General features: G+C 39.4%; 1 protein-coding gene across 3 annotated transcripts in view; it reads left to right on the forward strand.

Moving 5' to 3' along the window:
• The window catches only part of LOC103144556 (protein turtle homolog A-like), a 55,964-nt gene that overhangs the window by 25,728 nt on the left and 7,954 nt on the right, over positions 1-22,282 (forward strand). For all 3 annotated transcript variants that reach the window (XM_007561603.2, XM_016676155.1, XM_016676156.1), the window contains exons 5-17: positions 421-569; positions 2,321-2,432; positions 4,844-4,985; positions 7,917-8,062; positions 10,271-10,413; positions 13,575-13,715; positions 14,767-14,877; positions 16,288-16,438; positions 17,801-17,912; positions 19,127-19,317; positions 19,925-20,154; positions 20,426-20,510; positions 21,644-21,805. In XM_007561603.2, the coding sequence (XP_007561665.1) occupies positions 421-569; positions 2,321-2,432; positions 4,844-4,985; positions 7,917-8,062; positions 10,271-10,413; positions 13,575-13,715; positions 14,767-14,877; positions 16,288-16,438; positions 17,801-17,912; positions 19,127-19,317; positions 19,925-20,154; positions 20,426-20,510; positions 21,644-21,805 (1,875 nt within the window). The remainder of the gene's footprint in view (positions 1-420; positions 570-2,320; positions 2,433-4,843; positions 4,986-7,916; positions 8,063-10,270; positions 10,414-13,574; positions 13,716-14,766; positions 14,878-16,287; positions 16,439-17,800; positions 17,913-19,126; positions 19,318-19,924; positions 20,155-20,425; positions 20,511-21,643; positions 21,806-22,282) is intronic.

Raw genomic sequence — 22,282 nt, forward strand, 5'->3', positions numbered from 1 at the left:
AACACAGATCAACTTTTTGACAGAAACATTTAACATTGTACTTTGTTTGTTATACAGTTATTCCAGTGTAATTCCACTAATTAAGTGCAATTTATTATAAATTGCATAAATAAATAAATTATGATTGTCCGATGAATTTGCAAAACTAAAGACATTTTAGTTTATTCATGTCTGTAATTTACAAATTTCAATACTTTCATAAATCATACTGAAAGGAAAAAATACATTTGCAAATAACACAATGTCAAAATGTATTTAATTTTCCTTTTGTAATTATATGTAAACATTTAAGAATTTATTATTTGATTACAGTCAGGTGAAATGATGGAGAGAAAATGTTTTGACTCTTTGATAATCCTTTGATTTTTATCTTGTGGGGGGAAAAGATTCATTTCCAGCTTGTTTGTGTTTTCTCTTTAGCCCCGCCCACTTTCACCAAAGCCCCGCCCCCTGTGGTCCAGGCCCTGGTGGGAAGTCGCCTGTCTCTTGACTGCGTTGCTATTGGCAACCCTACGCCAACCATCACCTGGCTAAAAGACGGCAGCGCCGTTCCCAGTGCAAACCTTCAGGTACACAACCAATAATTTACTGGATTTCTCCTAAATAAACAAACAAAATAAACTTTAAAAAGTTTCACTCAAATGACATTAAATTAACTTTTTACTCACTTCTGAAAGCAAAGTTTATTGTTGCGGTTTTCTTGTGATAGTCGGACGTTGAGTGCGATTTGAAGTGGAGTCTTCAGAGTCGTTCAGCTTCCCCTCTTCCCTGAATGTGAAGTGTTTGTCGAGTTTTCCAGTCAAGGCCGCGTTTGGGGGCAGCAATCGTCTTTCTCCCTTTATGCTTCTGTTTATTGTGTAAAAAAAAAAACATGCTGAAAAGAAGCACCTGCTGTTTCTTAAAATGTCTCTTCTCTGGATGTCTGTTTTTTATTTCAAGAGGCATGTTGTTGGAAGAATAAGAGCGGCCGCGTAAACAGCACTTCTGACCTCTGACCCCCGTATTGAATTCAAAATGGCTTCACCCACTCATACGCCGAGCCTCTCTTTCCTCCCCGCTTAAAATTATAGTTTTTATTATTTTCAGTTATTCGTTAGGGAAATATTGACAGAGTGCATTTAAACTGGTACTACTAAACATATAAATCATTTAATTTAATTTATGTTTGTCATAATTAAAATACAACTGGAAATAAATTATTAAATATATTTCAGATGTGTCAGTAGGTTTGTGCTTTTTTTTGTAATTATTATTTAATATTAACTTCAGTTTAACTTTTTACCTGTTTATTTACAAATATTTAAAACTATTTAGTTTATTTTTATATATTACTATAAGTATAAATCTATGAAATATAGCGTGTTTTTCTCACTATATAATGCAAATTAATATTTGTGGAAACCAGATTGTTTTGACTTATTAAACAAATCATGAATCGATCACTATAAGTTTTAATAATTGCCTTTAATGTTGATTTCTTCTTCTTCTGTTTTTAATCCATTTTTTTCCTCATATGTTGTCACCTGTGTATTTATTTCTGAGTTTTCTACCACCTATGATATTTTTGCTTTGTTTTGAGTTTTTCTGCATTAATATTTTTTGATTATTATTTTTTAAAATGTGTTTTTATTATTAATCAATGTCAGTTATTATCTAGTATTGATCATAAACTGATGAGCAATAGGAAGTGTTACTACACCTAATGACTCAGTTTGTTCTTATTTAAGAAGTTTTCTGCTGCTAAAACAAACATGCAGACGGGAATGTTTTCTTATTTTTCCCATTTTGAAGAGTAGCATAGAGCATCATGCTGTGTAGATGTCGCTCCAGCCGGATAAAATCCCAATAAAAGTCACTGGAGTTTCAGGTTTTTACTCATCATTGTCAAAAATTATATTTATTTTACAGGAATTGACAGCTAAACTGATGATTTTCTACTTTCTTTACCTCCAGGAAATAAATGTATTAAAATTAATGTTTGATTTTTGTATTTTTTATGCTTCTGCTGCTGCAGTAAAAGATCGTTTTCTCTTCAAGTATCTTTATTTCATTAGAGTTTAATTAGTGAAGTGAGAGTGAAGAACATTATCTCTTTTGACAGCTTTTGTTTGAAACCAACTTGCAAGAATTTCTTAATTTTTCGACGAGGAAACGTAAAGGAATGAAGTATTTATTCGCTCTGCAGCCGCTGGCAGAGAACAGCAGTGAATATCAGCAAGTTTCTGGCGCCGGTGTTGCATTTTTAATGAGCGTAACTTTTCCTTAAAGCGCCTCTCATGTGAAATCATCCTGAGTTTCTCCGTCTCGTCGCTCTCACCAGGGAGGAGCGCTGTCTCTGCCGGCGGTGACCGCGCAGGCGGCCGGGCTGTACGCCTGCCACGCCTCCAACGCCGAGGGAAACGCCAGCCGCGTGGCGAGGCTGGAGATCAAAGGTCAGCTGTCGCCGCCTGTCTGCCTTTGTGCCTGAAGACGCTGTGATTTATATTCCTCTTTCCTGGCCTTGCGTCAGACGACACCGTTGTATTAAAGCTCAAACTGAAGTCATCCTTATTTTATTTCACTTTGAAACCAAGTGAAAGTTTAAAAGACGAAACTGGGGATTTATTAGCATCGTGGAGTCTTTCTGTTTTAATTTGAGTTTTTTTACGCAGTCATGACTGGCTGTCAGGAAAATGTAAAAATGAGTCAATTTTGAGGACAAAAGCATGAAGAATATGCAAATATGAATCTGTGCATCATTGGATTACACCGACACAGCTCTGCATAACAAACAGTGGGATTTATTTCTGACTTTCTCCTGTACTCCTACTCCAACTCCTACTGCAGATCCCGTTCCTCAGGAGAGCCAGGAAATATATTTACATCATTTTTTAACATATTTTACTACCGAACATCATCCAGGTTTAACTTAATTTGAGGCTCTCGCAGTCGGAGTGGTCACATTACAACTAATAATCCTCATGAGCCGACTGAAATCACTTTATCTGGGCTTTGGCGGCGGCTTCCTGCTGCGTTCCCACACGGGTGGATTAATCCAGACTAATATCTGATCTGCATGAAGTCGGTCTGAAAGCCGTTGGTGACCTCCGACCTGTTACTCATGCACAGATGTTGGATTACCAGCCTGATGTGTGGTGACTGCTGCAGAGATTATTGTTGTTTACATGTAAAGCAGGTGGAGAGACGCGCTTCTGCTCATTAGCCTTCTGCTAACGGCTGACTTCACTGCAAAAATGATTTTTTCTCACTTATTTTAAGTGTTTTGCTTCTTAATTGCTGCAATATAATATTGCAGTTTGAATGTATTACTTACTATGAGTATACTTTGGAATAGCTACAAAGTAAAGAATTTGTTTCAAAGTAAAAATTTATTTTGCTAATAGTTGTTGGTGCTAACTTAGCTGCTAATGCTAAGTTAGTACATGCTAGGGTCAACGGTAATATTATTTCCAAGAAGGAAAAAATGTTACCATTAGGTAATGCTAACTTAACTTATATCCTAGCTAAGTTAGCATTATCAAGTTAGCTAGCAATAGCTATATCTTAGCTAATTTAGCTGGGATATAAGAAAGCCTGTATCCTATCCTATTAATTGGTGTAGAGCTTTAGGGTTAGCATAGGTAATGCTTCTGCTAACTCTAAAGCTCTACACCAGTTAATAGTTATGCTAACTTAGCTTACTTAGCAAATGCTAAGTTGGATAATGCTAAGTTAGCTTGAAAGTATATGGCTTCACAGACGCAAGATATCCTTAATAAGGTATAATACCCTAGGTAGGTTAGCATCAGCTAGCAAATCCCAGCATTACTCAACTTAGCTGGAATATAAGATAACTTTGATAGGACATAAGCTAAGTTAGCATAACTATTAACTGGTGTAGAGCTTTAGGGTTGGCATAACTAACTTTTAAGATCCCAGTGTTGATGTCTCCTGCATTTATGACTAATTCCCATCCGTAAGAAAATGTCCACATGGAAGAAACTAAATTTCAGCTCCAACTTTCTTTACCCACTAAACTTTTTACCCCAACAATAATCATCTTAAGACCCCAGAAACATGACAAAACCAGAACAAACCCACACAGAAAGTAATTCCCGTCATGTTGCAGCTGTCTCTTTCCTGTCATTGTTTGGGCCCAACACGTTTGTTTCAAATAACCACTTCCCACAGGTGTCATAGCTTGATTTTCTCCTTGTCTTTGTGTATTTTCCAGCCCGTGAGGCTGCCCGCTCTCCCTTTATTAGCTCCCACCGCCGCCGTGTTTCTCTCAGTCTCGTGTCTATATGCGGAGCGGTCCAACATCTTCCCTCTGTCAGGTGTCAGCTTGTTGTCGAATCTTCCTCAGACCCTCCAGCTTTTTAAACTTCAGCTGCTTTACTTGCTGTTTTCATGTATTTTGGCCAATTCTGTGAAAAAGCTCTTGCTTCCATACAGATTTTTATTATTTTTTTTATTTTTAATAACACTTAAATTTTTCAGAATATCAATTTAATGTGGTTATCCAACAAAATATGCTGAATAAAATTTCAAATTATGATTTGAACTGTTGAGGGGAAAAATAGCTCTTCAAATTTTCCCCTAAATCTAGTAACCGCCTGAGTCGGAAAACAAACATTTGTCCTCCAGAAGTTGCATCTTCCTGTTTTCTCTTCAGGTTTTCTAAAGGTTTTAGAGTGAAAAAAGGTCAAATAATTTTTGCATGAAAACGTTCCAAAAATCCTGTTTAAAAATGTTGGCACCACTTTTAATATTTAAATGTTTGTTTTTCTACACAGATTTTAAAGTTGTTTTTGTTTCTTCACAAAAAAGAAGCATAAAAACTCTGTCATTTACTCCTGTTCAGGTCCGCCTGTCATCATGGTTCCTCCTAAAGACACAACCCTCAACATGTCCCAGAATGCACTGCTGCAGTGCCAGGCGGTGGCCGACCCTCCCAACATGACGTACGTGTGGCAGAAAGCCGGAGAAAACGTCCATCATATCGAGTGAGTGGAGCAGTTTCTAATCTCGGTTTTACTGAGTTTAATGTCTGTATAGATTCACACAAAAGCTGCTTCAAGCTAAATCTATAAAACTGTTTTCTAAAAGCTTGTTAGGCTTGGATGACAAACTTTTCCTCTGTCTGTGGCTTGAAAATTGATGGTTTTGACCTTCGGTCTGTCCCTCCTGTGCTGTAAAAACGATTCTTTGCTAGTAGCAGTAGTGCTTCTAGTTTCTCTATTTCTCTGGGATCATTTATTCTTGTCTTATTACAGCTTCTAGTTGATCCAAATAAGATCTGCTGAAGACAGAATTGCTCTTTAGTCAGACTGAAACTTTGCTCTTGATGTAGAAGATGTATTTATGTTTTGTTGTGTTTGTTACAAATAAAAATGATCATAAATTTTCATTGTAACTACATTTTTGGGTGTTTCTACCATATTTGAACATCTAAATCTATGCTGCTCCTCCAGTTACGGTCGACCTCTTGGATTACACGGCACAAAACACCGAAATCTTACCAAGTATTTCTGGTCTAGTTTCGAGTGCAAATATCCTATTACACTTGAGATAAGATGAAAGAAACTTATAAGTAACTTTTCAGCAAGACATGAGCTTGTTTCAAGTCAGTAATGAAAATCTTCCATCAGCAGATTATTTCACTTATAAAATGGGGAAATTGTCCTGTTATAAGTGAAATAATCTGCCAATGGAACTAGTACTGGGTTGCTAGGTAACGGGCTGGGCTTGGCTGGGGTTGCTAGGTAACGGGCTGGGCTTGGCTGGGGTTGCTAGGTAACGGGCTGGGCTTGGCTGGGGTTGCTAGGTAACGATGGGACATTCTACCAACGAAGCTAGAACTTTTTAATTGATATTAAGGAATTATTGACTTAAAACAAACTCCTATTTCTTGCTGAAAAGGTACTTGAAAAGTTAGTTTTGTCTTATTTTAAAAGTTCTGAGATATTTACACTAGAACTAGTCCAGAATTGGTTAGTAATATTTTGTGTTTTTGCAGTGCAGGAATTAAAGATGGTCTTTGTGTGGCTAGTTTTGGAAAAAATAAAAAGATTAATGACACTTTAAACTGTTTTTCATTCACCGGTTTAAGGAGATTCAGATGTGCTCACCTCAGTTTCTGGTGTTTAATTTCATCGTAAAAAAGCGAAAACGTGCAGCAAAGATCGAGTTTGTTGATGTTTAACTGGGAGACGGAGGATCTGAGTGTAAATGGTTGTGATTACCAGCGTTCGCCATCCAGCTGCTGCTGGATATGGCGCAGGTCAGACGAGCAGATGGGGGTGAAGAGGGTTGGGGTAATTTCCATTAGGGCTCCCCTCGTTAGCGTTTCCCCATTGAACGCATCGCGACTCATTACAGTCGAGCTCAGGTTAATTCTCTACACGATTTTAATGAGGGCAGAAATTCAGAGGGGCATTTGGAGTTGATGTGCAGGAAATAGCTGGCAATGCTGGAGTTCAAAACATGGAGATGATTTAATTATCTCTTACTAATTCTGGAAAATTGGCTCCTATGGAAACCAGTGGAGGTGTCAGGCTGGAAATCCAGTTTTTGAACATTTACCTTCAAGTTTTTACGTCATATTTTGATAAGTTTGGAGTGAAAACCGTCGACTTTTATGAGCCTAAACAGGAAAGGAAGGAAGGAAATACGGAAAAAAATGAAAAAAAAAAACAGTAAAGGAAAAGAAACAGAACAAATGGAAGGAGGAGGGAGTGAAGGACAAGAAAAGAGAGGAAGAAAAAAAGAGCAATGGCACAAAAAGCAGAAAACCAAAGAAAGAAAAAAAAAAGATGGAAGGAGTGAATGTAGGAAGAAAAGAGGGGAAGGAAGAATTGATGAAAGAAAAAGGAGGAGAATTAAGAAGGGAGGAAAAGGAAGAAAAGAAATTAATGACGGAAGATGGGAGGAAGAAAGGAACAAGGGAATAAAATGAAGGGAGATAAGAAAGCAAAAAAGAAATGGGGGGAAGCAGAGAAATAAGAAGAGGAAGAATGAAATGAAGGAAGAAAGGAAGGACTGATGGACTGATAGAAAAATGAAAATAGTCATTTTTCAAACATCCTTGAATCAAAGCGTCGTTCTGACCCAAAGTGAGCCTCAACACAACAGGAAAACCTTCCGTTGTAAACTCTGTTCTGCTCCGGCGCCGTAAACCCAAAGGTCGTTTCCCAACGCCGCTGTCTGCTGGCGCGGCCAGAACCGGGTCGGGCCGTAAATGGCTGCCATTTACAGCCAGGCAGGACGCATGTGACCCACACCGTCCTGCTGCTGGGAAAATGAAACCACAGCAGAGCTGGGACTGGAGGAGCTGGGGGAACTGGGAATCTCTGGTCACACCTTCTCCTCTCTCCATCAGCTTCTGATGTTGGTTTGAGAACATTTGCTACTGTCTGTTATCCTTAAAAAGCCTTAAATTCACAAATGAAAATTAGAAAATTAAGGCATTAAAAAAGTCTAATTCATCTAAAACTAAGGCCTTAAATATTTTAAAGTCTTAATTTCATGTGCAAAGAAATTAAGGCCTTAAAAAGTCTTTAAAATTAATAGAAGGCCTTAAAAATGTCACACAAAAAATTAAGGCCTTAAAAAGTCTTAAAAATTAATAGAAGGCATTAAAAATGTCTAAAATTAAGGCCTTAAAAAGTCTTAAAAATTAATAGAAGGCATTAAAAATGCATGTGCTTTATTGTAAGCCCCAACCATTCCCTATAAATACATACATATATATTTTGTGTCTTAAATTTAATTGGGGGTGGCATTAAAAGGTCTTATAAAGTCCTGCTGATGAAGTAACATAAAAAAATGTTTTTTTAAAGTGTTTTCTGTCCACTTCAGATATAAACAAACCTCCACTGTTTTGGTTTTCGTTCCCCTCGTTGTTCAGATTTACTATCTGGATGTTTCCTGTGCAGGTCTCTGAAGTCGCGCGTGAGGATCCTGGTTGATGGAACGCTGCAGATCGTCCGTTTACGGCCAGAAGACTCCGGGAACTTCACCTGCGTACCGACCAACGGGCTGCTGACCCCGCCCACCGCCTCCGCCATCTTAACTGTGATGCGTACGTAGCGTTTTAAATGATTTCCTAACGAAGTGAAGGTTCTGCTGCTGCAGGCGATTAAAGACGGGAATTATTTTTACTGAACTCTGCAACAAAGGAGGGAAAGAAGGAAAAACGTCTCGGTTTCCACTGAGCTGCAACCACAAGGAGGGATGAAAATGGGGATGAAAGAAAGGAGGGAAGAATGATAGAAGTATAAAAGGAAAGGAAAACTAAAAATTGGGAGGAAAGGAAGGAACCTTAAAAAGATGGGGGGAGGAAGGTAGGAAGAAAGGATAGATCAGATAAAAGAGAGGAAAATAAAAAAAGGAGACAAAATAAAACGAAAGAAGCTAAAATTTGGATAGGAAAGGATGGAAAGAAGAATGAAAGAAAGCAAAAAAAAAGGAAGAAATGATGGTAATAAAATCAGGAAGTGAAGGAAAAATGGACAGAAAGGAAGGAAACAAAGATGGTAATTTCTACTCGGGTGTAGATTCAGTGTCTCCCTTCCTGGCTCTAATAATCTGACGTCACTAATTTAGCTAAATATTTATTGTTGGGGGTTATTGTGCAGCACCATTTTCAGGACCTACCTTCCTCATCATCACCTCTGATCTAACAGGATTTATTTATTTTTAATTCACGCAGCAGGAGACCCTGAGTCAGAGCAACAGATTAAAGTAACCAACCCATAAACGGCTCAAAGGAAGCGAGTCCTTAAATAACGGCTTTAAACTCCACTGCTCTGGTTTACAGGCTCCCCATTGATTATTGATGCCGACCTGAGTGAGAGCGGCCGCTCTCTGGATCCATACGCTCTTTAGCTTCTGATAGCAGAACATCGACTTTTCAGTTTTTATTTAATAGACGGAAACCTTTAGAGAAGGGCTCAGGTTGAACTGCCGTTTTTTTTTTTTTACATCTTACAGGAAAACCCCAAAACTCAACTTATTAAACTTTTACCTGTTGTTTTAGAGAAATGGCTAAAGCTAAACGTTTATTTGTTGTGCACAGTTGACTGAGGCTTTAGAGCAAACCGTCCAAACTTTTAGGTGGTTTTTCCATTTTAAAATGATTTAAACAGACATTTTCATCAAACAACGCAGAAAAAAAACGATTTATTGTAAGTCTTAAGAAATTAGTACAGTTTTCTAACTATTTGGGTTGAATGTTTTCAATTTTGAGAGAAAAAAGTCTCAACAACCAAAAACTATAACTTTCTTCTAAAATGTTGCCAAATTTGATGGTGGTTGCCCACGTTGTTGCGTTTGTGCCTTCAGATGATAGAAGAAAAAATACCAAACATTTTCCATTTCAGAAAAAAGATTGTAAAAATAGTAATAATAATAATACTGGAGTAAAAGCATTGATACTCATTCATCTAATCATCTGCAATTAGAAGTTGCTCTGGCAAAAGTTAAGTCAAGTTAAAGTACTAAGGGAAAAATACTTTCTCTTGTAAAATAAATACTCCATTATTTCCTTTATGATTTAAAAAGTGACTAAAATGTGCTTGTTCAAAAGGTTGCTGGTGTATTCAAGAAAAAATGCCAAGTTTTCAGTTTGTTTGTTTGAAGAGTTGCTGTTTCTCCATAATTACCTGTTAGCGAAGAAATGCTCATATTGTAGCATAATTAATCACACCGTTTCCTTGCCGATTCAGCGTTTTCCTCTTAGTTCACTCAGAGAAAATACATCATCCTCAGCTCAGCTGGATGTCAGAACGAACAAGTTTTAGTCTGCAGATTCTCTCTGCACAAAAACAGCAGGCTGCTTTTAAAATTGCATTATTGACCCCAAAGGGAATTTTGTTTCAACTCCAGATTCTTCAAAAAGTTATGACAGATAGTGATGGCTGTGTGTTTCATAATGTTTTTGATTTTATGTGAAGTCCTTTATGTCCCTGGTTGATGGCGTCTCCATGTGGCTGGCAAAGAGCAACCCGATCTGTTGCCTCAAATGTAGGGCTTCTTCAGCAGTTCTTTTTGTACAGGTTCTCTCTGAACAAGGAGTTTGTCTTCTGAGCACAGAAAAACAAAGTTGTGATCTGATTTTTTCCCCAGAGGAAACCTTTGATTTGGAGATAATTAAATCCTTGACATTTTGTGTAAAACAAGTCTAATATCTCGTTTTCTTTGGTAGAACTGTTGAAACATTTTCAGGATACTGAGGCATGACGTAGCTTAAGAGTTTAATAACTCAGATTTGTGTTTTAACTCCACTCAGACCCAGCCAAGGCGCTCCAAATGCCCGAGGAGACATACCTTCCCACAGGTATGGGCGGCGGGATCCGATGCCCGGCGGCAGCTCAGCCTCCGCTGCTCCGTGTGGATTGGATGAAAGACGGACAGCCTCTGGATCTGTCTCTGGTAATGAACAGTAATCTCACCATTAGTGAGCGGCGCTCACTTTCAGAAATAAGCAAATTTCTGTGCATCATTATGTTGTCAACAGCAGTTTAAGTGATGGTGGTTCCAGGTAAAGTAGCTGAATCTATTCATTTTCCCTCAGCAGAGCTGGATTTTACGCTCCAGTGGATGTTTTGAAGGATTTGCAGAAATGAAGTTATTGACGTGTCTGCTTCAGGCTGGGAAGGCGTGCGTGTGTGTGTGCGTGCGTGTGTGTGTGCGTGTGCGTGTGTGTGCGTGTGCGTGCATGTGTGTGTGAGGAAAAAGAGTAAACAGCCTTGCTTTTTCAATGGGAGTTGGGAGGAAAGTAGCAGCAATCAGATCCCCTACAAGGCTGTAAAAACTGTTTTGTCAGATAATTTTTTTTGCCTGTTTTTGCTTTTTCTGTTGCACTTAAATGTCTCAGATCATCAAAACAAAATTCACTTTTTTATTAAAAGTGATAAAAATCCACTTTTAATGATGATTTTATCTGTTATGAAACTTCACTCCTACTTACTTAGAACCTGTCTGACTTCATGAAGTAGGCTAAAAGAGTGTAAAAACACATCACGATGCATCCTGTCTGTTATTCTCATAAACTCAAAACTGCAGAAATAAAACTATGTAAACTGTATTCTGAGAGGTTTTACTCTGGCAGTGATTTTTACTCAGGCAAGAAGTTTGTTTCTGATAGAAATATGAGCAATACTCCAGATAATAAAACTATGTAAAAGGATTATCAATAAAAATATTAATTTATTTAGCGTTCATTCACATCAGCCATGTTTTCTTCTTTTGATGTCTTTTCATGTCGTTCCTTCAGTAGTTCTTGGTGTAGCGCCACCACAGGTGAGGAGGGGAACAGCTTTTTCAATTTGTTTGGTTCTATGACAGCCTCGTTCATAATTTTCCTGATTTTATGGGTTATGATGCTGTCTACACAGAAGTTTATATATTTGGCTACATACTCACTCATGACATTTATGTCCTCTCCATGTGGCTGGCAAAGAGCAATCCGATCAGTAACCTTAAAAAAAGCCTGCAGAGTTTCTGCAGCTGTTCTTTTTTGTACAGGTTCTCTCTGAACAAGGAGTTTATCTTCTGATCACAGAAAAACAAAGTTGTGATCTGATTTTTTTGCAGAGGATGTCTTGATTTGCCACTCCTCTAATCTTTTATTCCCTTTGCCAATTCAGATTTAATTCGTGAATCTGTCTGGGCCGCTCCAAAGTGTTTATATTATATAAAAATAGAACTTTAAACATAAATCTGCCAGAGATATGAACAGTTCTGGGCTCAGCTGTGTATAAATATATATGTAAGGGAAGGACATCCTCTCTGACATTCCCTCTGCTCATGATGGAAATTTCCTGCCGGCTTTGCAGTGGAAGGCCATTCAATCACGTGCATTTTAATGGATATGGGTAATGTGTCCAGTCTTAAAAGCTCTGGAAGCAATCCCTCAGGAATTCCTCACCTCCCTGTCGTCCCCGACTTTCCCTTCGATCTTTTTCCCCCTTCATGGGAGGAATGAGTGGAGGACCCATTACAGATTAGGATTTCCCTTCACTTACCTTTTACTTCTCCTGATTGGAAAACCGCTTTTCCTCTTATTGGTTTCTTTCTCTTAAGGTAAAAGTTAAACTTTGTTTTCTCTTGTAAAGCCTCCAGGTTTTCCTCCCATCTGTATTTTTGACACTGGGTGTGATGGATGCGTCAGCGGATGAGACGCACTGCAGGAGATTGGAGCAGAGGCCTGGAGTCGGGCTGTTATTCTGCCAATTATTCCCGTCCTGCCGTGGTTTTCACCAGCCGCAGCGATACTTACGGCTTCAATCCGCGGAGAATAATGGCACTTTTGGCTTCATTAAGCCGAGTGGAGAACTTTTTGAACACAGCGAAAGCTTTTCACTAAAGGCATAATGGAAAAAATTACTTTGAGTGCTTTTAATTCTGTTCCTCAAAAACTGATCATGAAACCTGAAAAGAACATTTGTGCTTCGTTTGATTGAAATAGCCAGAAAGAATATATGTATTTATGTTTTATGTGATTTTTATTGGAGATAATGTTTCTTTTCGTCAATGCCAGATGGATAAAAATGCATAACATGGGAGAAAAAGAAAACATACTATAGATTAGTGACAGAAATCTCCTCTCAGAAGGTCAAACACCTTCGTAGTTTCTCACATTTTTGCTTTTCCCATACATTCAGGTGAATGTGCATGAATTATAATGTAAGTAAAAACACATTTATGAAGTAATTCAGCTGAAAAAGGGAAACTTGTACATTATATTGGCCAACTGGACAAAGATGGATGCATTAAGCATTTCTATCAGTTAATTTTGATGACAATGGATAAATTTGAATATTAAATTAGACACAAACACACACAATCTAAATGATTGAAGAAGATTGAACAGATTACCATTATTTCAGTTTGGCTTTTTTTGCAACGACGCATATAGGCAACCAGTTTCTCTATGTCACATGTGTCAAACTGAAGGTCCGTGGGCCAAATCTGGTCCACCACAGCGTTTTATGTGGTCCTCTAGATTCTAGACTAAATGTGCTTAAATATCATGTTATCAATCAAATCAATGCAGTTGTATCTGTTTACTGCCAAATTATATAAATTTCTCTAGTTTCTTGATAATTATCATAGAAATTCACTGAAAATCAACAAATTCCCACACTAAGAAGTGAGAGTTTATTGCAGATTCTTCTCAAAAATTGTCAAAAGCTTTCTTACTAAATAGCTGCCTCATCTTTAATTGATATCTGATTATAATAGTCCATGATCTACATAGCAAATAATAAAAAGTTGCATTTACCATCAGAAATGAGCGCAAATATTTCCAAATTAACCACTAATACTTTGACTTTTATTGCAGAAAATCACAAAAAGAATCATGAAATCCTGGAGGGACTAAAAAGATGTTCAATAATATTTAATTTTAAGAATTCATTAATATTTTAACAGTTTTTATCAATGCATTCCAGCCCTTTAAGAGTATCCGTGATCTTGATTTGGCCCAAAACGAAAATGCTCTAGATAATTTAGATGCTGTAGATGTTACGCCTGAAATGTGGAGACAGGACTAAAGAAAAACAAAGTTAAGTTGTGCGCCTTTCCTCCAGTATCCAGGATGGACTCTGAAAGCCGACGGCTCTTTGGCGATGGCGACTGTCAATGAGGACGCAGCGGGCAGCTACAGCTGTACGCCATACAACAGCTACGGCACCATGGGGCCGTCTGGACCCATCAGGGTGGTTCTGCAGGTCGGTACGAACACGTGGGTCACCTGCTGAAAGGTCACGCTTAACGAGAGCCAAAGCTCATTTCACCAGCAATTAATTTAATAAATCCTGCAAAAATAACAAATTTTACCAAGGGTTCTTTTTATCAGAATTAACCCATTATTGACTTAAAAAAGCTCATATTTCTTGCTGAAAAGTTACCTTTAACGCTGATCAATTTGTGAAAAACGCTAATGGAGATGTCATTAATCTGTCTCGTTTTGTATTTGCTCATCATTTGGCCGCACCTTCATCAAACTGTTCACATTTATTGATTTACTTCTCTTTCTCTGTGATGAAATATTAAAATATTCAAATATTGCTGCCATAAACTCTGAGGTTACGATGACATGTTACGTCATAACCTCAAACTGTAATATATTTTATTGGGACTGAAATCGACTGACCAACACAAACTTGTGTAAAATTGTGAAGTAAAGAAAACATTTTCCTACCTAAAATACTGGCTGGCCTTTAACTAGGCCATTCTAACGCATGAAAAGTTTCATTGCAGCTCCTCCAGAGTAACTTTGGGTCTCTCTGCTGCTTCCTCCGATCAGTTCTGTGTTTACAGTTGGGCGGCCATGTTGTGGTAGTTTATGCTAATTAGTTGCTATGGTAACTAGAGGAAATATGGACATAATGAGTTTTATTAGTATAAAAATGTGTATATTTGCTGCTGTTTACCATCTTTGTGTTTGAATAAAAATGTTTGGTTTGAATTTATGTGTTTTTAAACTTATTTGACATTAAATCTCTATTCAAATCCAGCATGATGATTTTTCTCACTGTGTATTAAGAAAGAAACATTTCCTTGACCTTTTCCCGCCGACCTTTTGAGACCCTCCCACATTAATAGAAGTCAACTTGGCCCGACTACAACGATGTCGCTTAGCAGGGGAGTTAATTGTGTGGCTAATCCTCTTGTTATTAAGATAATCTAGTCCAAGGCGGCGGTAATCCAGTCTGGAAATCCCTTGTTTTGCTTTGCTGCGATGTCCTTGATTCAGCTTTCTGCTTTGGCGCTTGGCAGGACCCCCCGTCTTTCAGCATCACTCCAGCCGAGGAATACAGGCGGGACGCTGGCAGGACGCTGCTCATCCCCTGTCAAGGAAACGCAGCCGCAGCAGCCACCTGGAGCAAGGTAAACCTGACAAATAGAAATACTCCAAATGAAAACTTACATTTTTTCTTTAACCAGTGCTGCTTGTCTCTCTATGAAACAAAGAAACGTCTAAGAAATGTTACCGAAAGCCTAAGAACGGACAATTAAAGCCTTGAATTGGGCGGGAAATGCTTGGGCTGGCATTGTGAGACCAACTCTTCCCTGGCGGCCATATTGATAGGCTGTTGCTGATTATCCACAGAAAAGGTTATTAAGAATACTAATGACAGCAGTATCTCTGGCAGTACCAGAGATTACCAGGATCCAAACTTCATGGTCGCATGTGACGGTCAGAACCGGATCGGTACATCAGGAGCTTTGCTTTTGGACTCTGGTCGCTCTTCACCACAACAGACCAGAGCAGCGCCTGAATTACTGCAGCCCAATCCTAATCTGTAGGCCCGACTCCCGCCTCATCCCAACGTCACGTTCTGACACTTCGACCTGAAGCAGAGAGCGACCTGGACCTGGAGGGAACGGGCCGGAGTTTACTGGAGGCAGTCCGGAAGAACCAGAAGACTTAGAATAGCTGACCGCTTCACAGTCATCCATTCAGTCGTTACATCCGATGTAGCTCTTAGATCAGTAACATTTCGGCGTTGTGTGTTTAAATATCATTTGTCTGAATCGTTGTCTCCTTGTCTCTCCAAAGCTTTGTTGAAGGTTTAATAAACTGGTTTCTAAATCCTCCCAGAGTTTCTCTGCTGCGGCCAAGGAAAAGACGAGGAGGTTTGGAGTGTTGGAGATGAAATGTTCCCTACAGTAAGACGCAGCTCAGTCATTTCACACACTCGCCTTTGGCGATCCAGTCAAAGCCCAACGGATTTCACACAATCCCCTGTGATCTATTATCCACACCGTCCATTTCACCTGGATAGAAGCCACATTATCGGGATAAAGGCCGGACTACCTCCAAGAAGAGAGCAGAGAAACACCATCCAAAGGGATGACGAGGGGAGGCATGACTGTTTTTCCTCTGCAGGGATTTAGAAAGAAACCAGTCTGGAAAAAGTTACTTTAACTCTGATTTACTCTGGACTAAGTTGACCCATATAGTTCACACGTAATTATCTAAAGTTGGGTTGTCCTGAACATCTCGACTGCAGGGAACGTATGAAAATATTCTAAAATTGTTTTATCAGTTTTATCTCGTTTTATTCTGCTTGCTATAACTGAGAGATCATCTCTGGTATCTCATTCATTCCTTTAACACATTTTGTCAGATCACTACCACCAACATTTGTGTTTTTCTGGGATTTTAGGTAATAAATCATCATAAAGTTGCATAAAATTGTCAAGTGAAAGTAAAAGACTCTTAATTTTGTGAAAACTGAAAGTATTTTCAGATGTCTGTTCTGTGTAAATAAGTGTACTGTTTTTTTTTTTTAGGTTGACCCGGTTCGTTCTGTTTCTTACTCCATCGAACCCAACGGCTCCTTGCTGCTGCAGCCTCTTCTGAAGGACCACCAGGGGGAGTGGGAGTGCAGCGTCTCGAACCGCGCTGCATCCATAGAGACCCGCACACGAGTCTTTGTCCTGGGTGAGTCCGACATGTCCAGCAGGTGATCAGTAAAATAAACAGCAAACATGCTAGCATGACAGAAATCAGCACACATTATCTCTGGTAATGAAGCTGGATGTTCAAAACGCAGTATGCAAGTATTCTGATGGAAAGTTTGGTGGAAGGCAAAAGTGAAGCAGGGGAAAAAATGGCTAAGACCCATTTAACAACTCTTCATTTACCCCCTCTTAAATAAACTAATATATTTGCTAAACAATTCTCACATGACTGCTGTGCACCTTTTTTCCTTCCACTAAACTTTCCATGAGTATATTTGCATCCAGCACTCTGAACGTTTATCTTTTTTAGCAGCAGTCTCCCCGCCAAAAAAGAAAATACTAAAAAAAAATACTATTTTTTAGTATTTATTTTGAGATGGTGTGTCATGATCACATGATATGCTACCATATTTTTTCCTTCAACTAAACTTTCCATGAGTATATTTGCATCCAGCACTCTGAACAGTTATCTATTTTAGCAGCACTCTCCTCCCTAAAAATAAATGCTAAAAAAATAATTTTTTCTTTTTTTCTATTTTTTTTATTTTTTTGAGATGGTGTGTCATGATCACATGTTACCATATTTTTTCCTTCCACTAAACTTTCCATGAGTATATTTGCATGCAATGCTCAGACCGGCCACCAGAGGGAGTGGCAGTGCTGTAGTCTTCTTCTTTGGTTTTTTTTAAGTATTTTTTTGACATGGCATATCATGCTCACTTGATCTACTACAACCTTTTTTCTTTCCACTAAACTTTCTATGAGTATATTTGCATCCAGCGCTCTGACCGGCCACCAGGGGGAGTGGCATTGCAGCAGTCTTCTTTTTTTGTCTTTTTTAAGTATTTTTTGACATCGTATATCATAATCGCTTGATCTTCTACCACCACATTTTTTCTTTCCACTAAACTTTCTATGAGTATATTTGCATCCAGCGCTCTGACCGGCCACCAGGGGGAGTGGCATTTGCAGCAGTCTTCTTTTTTTGTCTTTTTTAAAGTAATTTTTGACATCGTATATCATAATCACTTGATCTTCTACCACCACATTTTTTTCTTCCCACTAAACTTTCTATGAGTATATTTGCATCCAGCGCTCTAAACGTTCATCTTTTTTTTTTAGCAGCTATCTTCTTTTTTGAGATGGTGTATCATGATTACATGAGCAGTTTTCTGTCCTAAAATCTTCTCGGTCCACCTGTACCAGCCGGCGCCTCCGCTCCGCTCCGCCTCCGATGTATAAATGCAGAACTTCAGTAGCTGCACCTCTGACCTTCTGCTCCGTCGGGTATCTGGAGCACTGGCCGGTTTCCACCAACTCCTCTCCTCTGCTCTCGCTGCAGGAACCAGTCCCCACGCTGCCGCCGCGCTGGCCGTCTCTCCTGGGCCGAGCCGGGCCAACCTGTCCTGGGAGGCCGGCTTCGACGGGGGATCAGCACAGACGTTTTCAGTCTGGTGGGTGTAAAGCCGCCTGCTCTCCTCTCGGGCCGTAACCATGGCGACCATCGACAGCCCGGTATTGCTCTATTGATCTCCGGGATGAGGAATTCATTTATCTGCCATCACCTCCTGGCGGAGTGGAGTGTAGCTTTACGATGCTACGGCCCCGAGAGCGACGATAGAGAACGGCTGATAAAAGCCGACGTAATAAGCTTGTTTCTTTTGTGAGTCAGAGTTTTTATCATCCAGCCGCGACCTTCAGGGAGTTTATTTGGGGTTTTATGTGACAGAATGGAAGTAGAAATGGATCCAGACAAACTTCACTCAACCAGAACAGGAATAAAACTAATTTTTCTTTTGTGCCAATCCAGATTATGGATGGTCTTAAAGGGCCGGTTGTGCCAGAATGTATTCACATTTTTAAATCCTTAAAATGTAATATTATTAAGATAAATTAAGTTGCCTCACAAATTTCTCAAGAGTTGCTGTAGATTCTCCTGTAGCAGTCCGTATTACAGCCAGTCTGAAGAAGCCTCTGACTGGAGACACTGTTTCTGAATGTTTTGACACATATTTGCTCTTATTTAACAGAAAACAATCAGCAGATGTGTTTTATTGAGCTCAGACTCATTTTCACATTGAATCTGATCCAGTTTTTCCTTTTATGTTTTGTTTATGGCACCTGACATGGACAGAGTTCATGGCTGCTTGTTTTTGTATTTCCTTCCAGTTAAACTTTGTCTTTAAAAGGATTGTATTGTTCCCTGACAGACGGTTTCACTTTTCACACATCTTAAAAAGGTGAAGGGTCAGATAACTGATAGAAAAAAATCACCTTTTCCATTAAGTTTTCTTAAAAAATCGAACCACTTCACTTCACTTGCATCAAAGCTCTCGTCTTTTATTTTCAGACTGACTGGAATATTTTCCTGTCGTTCTGAATAGGTTAATGATTATTTTTTCCTCTTAAAGCCCTGAAGGTCAGATAAAAGCTTCATCTCTGGTAGAAAGATAAAAATCACACCTAATTGGAGTTGCGTGCGCTCTGTGCAATATCGGCGATCCATCAGAGCTTGTCTCTGCCGTGAAATCCCGAGCAGATGATGAGCATGAATGATTAATGAAACCTACTTTCCTGTCATGTTTCATACAGCCAGACTCCCAGAAACCCTTGCTGCTGTTTTGTTCTCACTCCTCCTCCTCCTCTCTCGGTCTCTCCGGCTCTGCAGGGTGAAGAGGATTTCGGCGAGCGGTGGCGACGGAAGGCAGGAATGGTTCTCCGTACCCGTTCCCTCCTCATCCGGCACCAGCCTGCAGGTTTCGGGCCTTTCTCCCGCCACCGACTACCAGTTCAGCGTCTTGTCTCAGAATAAGTTTGGCACAGGGCCTTTCAGCGAGATCGTAATTGCACGCACTTTGGGTCAGTCCAGTTTTTCTGGTTTGCTCTATTTTTTTTTGTCTCTGCAGAGCCAAAACCAACTATTTACACACAACCTGCTTCTCTCAGTAGCTTAAAAGCCATAAAATTGAAAGTAGGAAAATAAATTTGCCAGTTCTGAAGAAATCTTTAGGATGAGGTGGTTTAGAAATGGATATATTTCACAAAACTGCAGTTGAAACACTTTTTTCGCATCACATGACGAACAGCTGGATGTTACTACTGGAAGAAACGCCAAAGAGAGTCTGACTTTCAGCAAAAAAAAACAAAAAAAAAAAACACTTTTTTATGCAAATACTGGTAGTTGTACTCAAGTAAAAGTAAAAACTAGCTGCCATGAAGTTACTCAAGCTCCACCCGGGCGTTTTCAGCTGAATGGTTACCATGGAGATCAAAGCAACACTCCAGGAAATAATATTTAACGTGATGTAAAGTGGATTTTATGTAATACTGCCTCTTTAATTATTTTCTCCTCAGTGGAGCTAACGTTAGCTTCTCTTCCTCCTTCGTCCCGAACACTCGGGGTTCTGCTTTGATTTAATTTTTTTCCCTCTGATTGACTGAAAGTCTCTGATTCTCCCCGCATTAGATTCTCCAGAGAGGAGCGTCAGACCGAAGCCCCCCGCCTCGCTGTCAGCTAATCAGAGCTCAGCAGGTGTCGTCCTGCAGTGGGCCCTCCCTGACGCCCAGCAGCCGCCCATCACAGGCTTCGTCCTCCAGTCCCGCTCTGCCGCCGCCGCCGCAGCAGAGGACTGGTTTAATCTGGAGGAGAACATCAACGCCAGCAGCAGCCACTTCCTGGTCAGGGGTCTGCAGAAGGTAAAGAGCCGGTCGCTCTGCCCTCTGGTTCCGTCTGTGCTGCAGTGGTTTCAGTTAGTAGACGACATGACAGTCATCACTTCCATCTTTTATTTTTTTATTCCCTCCCTGTGCCTGCCTCATCTCCCCCTTCCCTCTCCTGTACGGGTCTACATGAATTCAAATGAACTTCATTAGCATTGCAGACAGCGCCGTGTGTTGACAAAGTGTGGCTTCATCTTCCCTGTGTGTGTGTGTGTGTGTGTGTGTGTGTGTGTGTGTGTGGTTTCAGGACCGTGTGTACGAGCTGCGGATGCTTTCTCGTCGGGGGGAGCTGCTGAGCGAGCCCGGTCCATCAGTCAACGTCTCCACCACAGGTAGGAGTTTGAGAGAGAAAGCAGCCTCTCCTCTTCAAAGTGACGCCGTCGCTCCTCAGCGAGAGGAATCAGAGCGAGACCCCTGGGAACGATGCCCATTTCGAGCCCGGCCCACAGAAATAGCTACACTAATTTTTTTTTCTTCTTGTTCGACTTTTATTTGTGTGTGACGTGAATGTTAAATCAGACGTAAGAGTCAATCAGCCTCAACTCAAATCTGCTTTTGTTTAAACAGCTGTGCTGAGCTTCAGTCATCTGGCTGCAAAACAAACATGTTCAAGGTTTGATTATGATGATCAGGCTCCATCAGGAAACCAGACTAACAATTAAATTTAAGAAAATCTATACATTAGTACCAAAACCATTATGATATGACAATGACTGATCTGTTGAGACATTTAAATTGTAAAGAAAGAAATGAAATAATGAGTTGATATGCAGTTAAGCTTTCAGGATTGTAGAAAGACAACAATGAGAATAATTATTAAGAGGGAGACATAAAAATTAAATAAGATGGACTCTTTCTCAAAACTGGGCTCACAAAACGATACAAAGAAATGTTTCAAAATAAATTGGCAAAAGATCAAGTTGACTAATCAGCATTTAGTTTGAACAAATGGTTTAAAACTTCCTAATTTGAGTTTATTGATTTATTTATTTCAAACTGTTTTTTAAAAACAAGGAGAGAAAACATATGAATACATAACCAAGAACAAAATAATTAGCTTAAAACTACTTTTCTGTTTGAAAAGGAGCAAAAAGAAATTAACACTAATTTAGCCCTACCGCTTATCACAATTTAATGAAATATATCACTCAATAATTATCAAAAATTTGTAATTAAAACCATGTTAAAATATTCATGTGCTTGTACAATATACTGGGCGAAACAGCCAACAAAAAAATTACATTACATAGACAAAATTATCACAAAATAACTCCCAAGACAAGAAAATCTACGTAATAATAATAATAGTAGTAGTAATAGTAGCAGTAGCAATAACAGTAACGGTAGCAGTAGTAAAAGTTGTAGTTGTACTGAGTTTTGTGACTTAAATGCTGTCACTTGGAATTTAGTCATTTATTTTCCTACTTGTGGCTAAACTTACAGTCACTTATTTGTTTGTTCTCAGTGACGGAGAGCTTTGCGGCTACGTCTACGTTTGTCCCGGAGCCGTTGCTAGCCGGTGTGCTAGCCGGGATCGGCTTCATGTTTCTGGCGCTGGTCTTGTTGCTCGGTTCTGCCTGCTTGGTCAGCCGCAGGAGGGACCGTCGCCGCAGGAAGACGGAGAACGGTACGTATCCATCCTCCAGTGAAGACTCGGCACATTTTAATGAACCGCATGTTGAATGTGATCATTTATTCAGTAAAATATCGAGCCACTTCATATCTGTGAAATAAATTACCCTTCCTCATCCATCCAGTTGTAAAAATTATGGATGTTGTTCATATTGCTTACTGATTTGTGTAATTTCTCAATAGGCAGTGATAAATTAAAGGGTAATTAACTTTAGCTAGCCTAGTTGCCTTGAGTCATCAAAGGGATCCAAGATTAGTTTAACATGTTGGCCTAAATACGTTGTACTTTTTCTATTAACTAAAACATTGGTGTTTGTGGTACACCAAAACTCATAATTACTTCAAAAACATTTACATCTTTTGTTAGATTTTTCACCCATGGAGGTCGCCATTTTTACACCTGCTGGGTTGATGATGCATAATGGTCCAATCTGTACTGGAATCTACAGAGTAAACACAGAAAGGCTAACTT

The sequence above is a fragment of the Poecilia formosa genome, unplaced genomic scaffold (assembly GCF_000485575.1).
Source record: "Poecilia formosa unplaced genomic scaffold, Poecilia_formosa-5.1.2 Scaffold129, whole genome shotgun sequence".
Lineage (NCBI taxonomy): Eukaryota > Metazoa > Chordata > Actinopteri > Cyprinodontiformes > Poeciliidae > Poecilia > Poecilia formosa.